Source organism: Pteropus alecto, unplaced genomic scaffold, assembly GCF_000325575.1.
Source record: "Pteropus alecto unplaced genomic scaffold, ASM32557v1 scaffold102, whole genome shotgun sequence".
NCBI lineage: Eukaryota > Metazoa > Chordata > Mammalia > Chiroptera > Pteropodidae > Pteropus > Pteropus alecto.
Genome location: NW_006432224.1, coordinates 1,874,639 through 1,878,684, shown reverse-complemented (window position 1 = coordinate 1,878,684; position 4,046 = coordinate 1,874,639). Strand labels below are relative to the sequence as shown.

General features: G+C 65.3%; 1 protein-coding gene across 1 annotated transcript in view; it reads right to left on the bottom strand.

Moving 5' to 3' along the window:
- Nucleotides 1–4,046, bottom strand: part of APBA2 (amyloid beta precursor protein binding family A member 2) — a 37,153-nt gene that overhangs the window by 32,309 nt on the left and 798 nt on the right. Inside the window, exon 2 of the mRNA XM_025043523.1 lies at nucleotides 3,902–4,042. Within this exon, the coding sequence (XP_024899291.1) occupies nucleotides 3,902–4,042 (141 nt within the window). The remainder of the gene's footprint in view (nucleotides 1–3,901; nucleotides 4,043–4,046) is intronic.

Below are 4,046 nucleotides of genomic sequence, written 5' to 3'. Positions count from 1 at the left end.
CCCGCGCACAACCCTCCCCCCCGCGGGTGCCTGGCCTGTCCTGCGCCTCCTCTCGCCCTGGGTCACAGTGTTGGCTTCGTCTGCCCCGTGATGTCACCTCAGAGGGCAGGGTCACTGTCTTGCTCATTGGTGTCCCTGGCCCTGCCTGCCTTGGCCCTGGACCCAAACCGTGTCCTCAGGGCCTTATCTGACTGCTGCCCACACCCCGAAACGGATTCCCGCAGGCTCAGAGTCGTGGTTGTCGTCACCGGGGAGTGGGGGGCTCCCCGCCCCTTCCCACCATCGCAGACTCGGCTCCATGCCTGCCCTGCTCCTCACGGCCCCAGGAGGTGGCTCGTCATCGGTGCAGGGGGCATGTCCGGAACGTTCCAGAACTGGGAGCTGGTGCAGCAGGGTGGCTCTGGGCTTCCTGGCTCTGGCACCTCTGCACCCACCCTCTCTCCGGGGGCTGCAGGCAGGGGGAGCAGGGGAGGCCTCTTTAGGTCACCGGTGCTGGAAAGGCTTCACCTGATTTTCCTGGACAAGGAAACGATGTTCTAGAAACCGAGGCTTTGACTAGAGCCAGAAGCCCCGGAGCACCGCAGAATCCTGCCACGTAAACTGCCCCGTGGCCCAACAGTCACCTCTGCTCGTCACGGAAACCAAATGCGGCCCAGAGAGGCCGGACGTGGGCTCATGCGGCCCAGTGACCGACGACACCAGGCTGCAGCAGCCTGGACTCGCTTCTCAGGGGCTCCCGGTGGCCACCCACGTTGGGGGGACGCTGCAGGGGACCCTGGAAGGCGGGGGCGGAGGAACGAGGCAGCTGCACCCCGCAGCGGCCTGGAGGTGTGTGGGGACCTGCCCTGCGCCCCGCAGACCCCTGTCCTGAGCACCTGCCCACAGGCTCTGCCCCCAGCTCCATCTGCTGTGGGCCAGGCCAGGCCAGGCCGCTCCCTCCCGGGCACAGCGTGAAGCACGTGCCCGTGCCAGCCTGGGCCACAGAACGGCACCCGCGTGAGCGGCATCGGCTCAGAGCCACTGCGGCCCAGCCCACCCGGCCCGGGGCAACCCGAGCTCGCCTGTGACCTAGCCATCCCCACCCCTCTCGTGGCGCCAGCATTCCTTCTGAAATCCCAGAATCCTTCGCAAAGCGAGCCTCGATTAAACGCGCGTCATGACGAGACAGCTTGACACGAGCAGCGGTGACGCCCGTAGTCCGCGGAGGACCCGGGGCCCTGCGCGCCTCGCTTTGCCGTGCGAGGCTGGCCGTGACGCACCGACTTTCCTGGCCACTGTCGGGGGCTCCTTCTAGGAAGCACTGCCCCATCAGAAACCGCGAAAAACCCACGTGATGGAAACGCGCGTTTCGTCTGCCCCGCGAGCGACACGTAAATGACACTCTTCCGACGGGCCCGGAGCCCTGGCGTGTGCCCAGTCCACGGGGCCGGGCAGTGGGACGGGCGCCCGCAGCCCTACCCAGCTCCGAGACCCAAGGACTAGGTCCCCGGAGGCAGAATTTGAGGCCAGAGCAGGTACCTTCAGAGTACGTGTCTCAGGAAAAACGGCACCAGGTAACACGAGAAAGGGGCCCTCCAAAGAGTCAGTCCAGCCCCTCAAAACCCAGACACGGCAGATGACCCTGAGACCACCTCGGGCCACCCCACGCACCTGCCGAAGCACCTTCGGTGAAGGGGGGACAGCCCCACGGGGAGCACTCGTCAGCAGACCCCTACGAGGAGGTACGCGATGACCTGCCAGGCCCCCGAGGCTCCTCCCTGGAGCTGTGACGCCAGAGCCCAGCCAAGGTCCCTCCATGCTCGCTGCTGAACGGCCTCGCTGCCGACAGCACCCACGAGTCGGTGCGGAAGTGCCTGTTTAATCCGACATTGAACGTGAACCTGGCTGAATGCAAGTCACCTGCACAGCTGCCTGCTCAGCGGGGGGCACGTGTGAACGGACGGCAGACGACGCACATGGCCCGTGGCCTGAAGGGGGCAGAGGTCAGCAAAGTAGTCCTGGCAGTCATCCGGCACGCGGGGACACGTCGACACGCCAGACTCCGAAAGCTCGGCGACAGCCACGTACCATCGCTTGTCCTCGGTGCCGAAGTCTGACGCGGGGAGACGGGAAATGGAAACAGCTCGTCCGTGCGAACCTGTCCCATGTCCCCATTTGTAACCAAGAGAGCTGTGGAGCCAGGACGACACGGAAGCTGCGTGGCGCACGGAGAAGTCTGCAGAACACGGCTGTCGGGTCTCAGGAGGGGCAGAGGGGTCGGGGGGAGCGGACGCCCCACCCACGGGAGCCGTCCACAGCCACGCTGCCGAGCTTGACCGGGCATCCGTGGCAACACGGGCTTGGATCAGCAGTTCTGGGGTGCGGTGCCCCCCCTGCCCCCCTACCTCATGCCAATGGGGCCACAAACCACACTTCAAAACGCGGGAGTCCAGAGCTCCTGGGGGAGCCCTCAGCCCATCTCCACCAGGACCCCTGTCGTCGGAGCTGGGGACTGTCAGGCTCCCCCCGTCATCCCCCACCCCGACCCCTGTGGAATTAACCGCGCCTGAGCGAGTGCGGCCAAAGCCTCGTGCGACAGCTGCGCCGCTGACACGCGCGGATCCCGCATCTGCTCCGGGGGCTGCTCCTCGGGAAGGGCGGCCGCCGGCCCCCCACTCCGCGCCACGTTTCTGCAGGACAGACGCCCGGGCGCCTCACCTCCGCTGCCCCTCGAGCCCACCCCCGCCCGTCACCCACCCTCATCCCTTCGTCCCCAGCCCTCCGACCCGAAGGTCCGCGCTTGGACTCGAAGAGCAGCGAAGCGTCCGGCCTTGCCCACCGCCACCCGCTCTGAAGACACCATCCCCCCGACGAGGACTTCGTCAGGGGATCGTCACCCGCCCCGTGCACCCCACCCACATCCATCCTGCAGCTCCGGCGCCACGGCTGGGGACGTGGCCCGCACAGCCCCGGTGAAGTAGCGGTCCCCAGACTCCCCGAAGCCCGCAGAGCATGCGGAACAACGTAAGTGACAGGGACCCCTCGAAGGTGGAGGCAACTTGTGCTTCGTAATCTTTCAAAAGAACAAAGGGCATCGAACCTACCAGAAATCTAACAGGACGTCAACGTGACTTACGGCCCAGACGCAAGCTCTTACTCTATATACACTTCCAAGTTCAGAACCTCTTCTGGGGCAGAAAAATAACGAGCCTTTAAAAAAACGGGAGAGCGGCTCCTTCTCGTTCGCCCACGGAATCGGCCAAACGGAAGTTCCTTGGTACAAATCCCAGTGCCGCCTCTTCTCTGAAAGGCGGCTTTCCAAACGTGTTCATTAGGACACACGCTTACTTTGCCGTAATTAAAAGGAAATATGGTCACGCTCGAGTCTCTCGGCCTAATTAGCACGTATTTCTTCTCCGAGACTTTGTCAAACCTTCATATGATCGTTTCAAAATGGTTATTTGCAGCTAATTGCCCATCACGTCAAGGCCCCCGGGCTTTTAGCAAAAGGCCACCAGGACATAACGGCCTCTGTGAAATGCTCTCTGGCCGCTGCCCTAGACACTGGCTGCAGCAGGAGGCACTCGCTACACCCTTGGTGACGTCCTGCCAGCCTGCGGAGGCCACCTGGTGGGGGGTGACCGTCCCCACCGTGAGCAGACCCGGGACGGCAGGTGAGGGACCCAACCTCTTCCGGGCGGGCGCGGGCATTTCGTGGGAGGACTAGCTGCCGTCGGCCCTCGAGCGGACTTCCTGGGGTTCGGCAGCGCCCCCGAGGGGTGAACGCAGTGGCCGGACCGTGCACGCACGCCACGGACCCGGACGCAGGCGGGCCGAGCACGCCGTGTGGGCCGTGGTGACGCCGGAGCGTCCTGTGTCCTCAGGAGCCCTCGCCCCCGCCCTGGGGACCACAGAGACCTACCTGCTCTTGGGGCCACTTCGGCCTCTCCTCAGGAGACCTGGTCTGGGCCTTGAAGCCTCTCTGCGCGTCCCCGGGGAGCGTGGCCTCGGGAGGCAGGCTGAGCGACTTGGGCCTCCCCTCGTGTCTGCTGGGGCCGCGGCCGGCC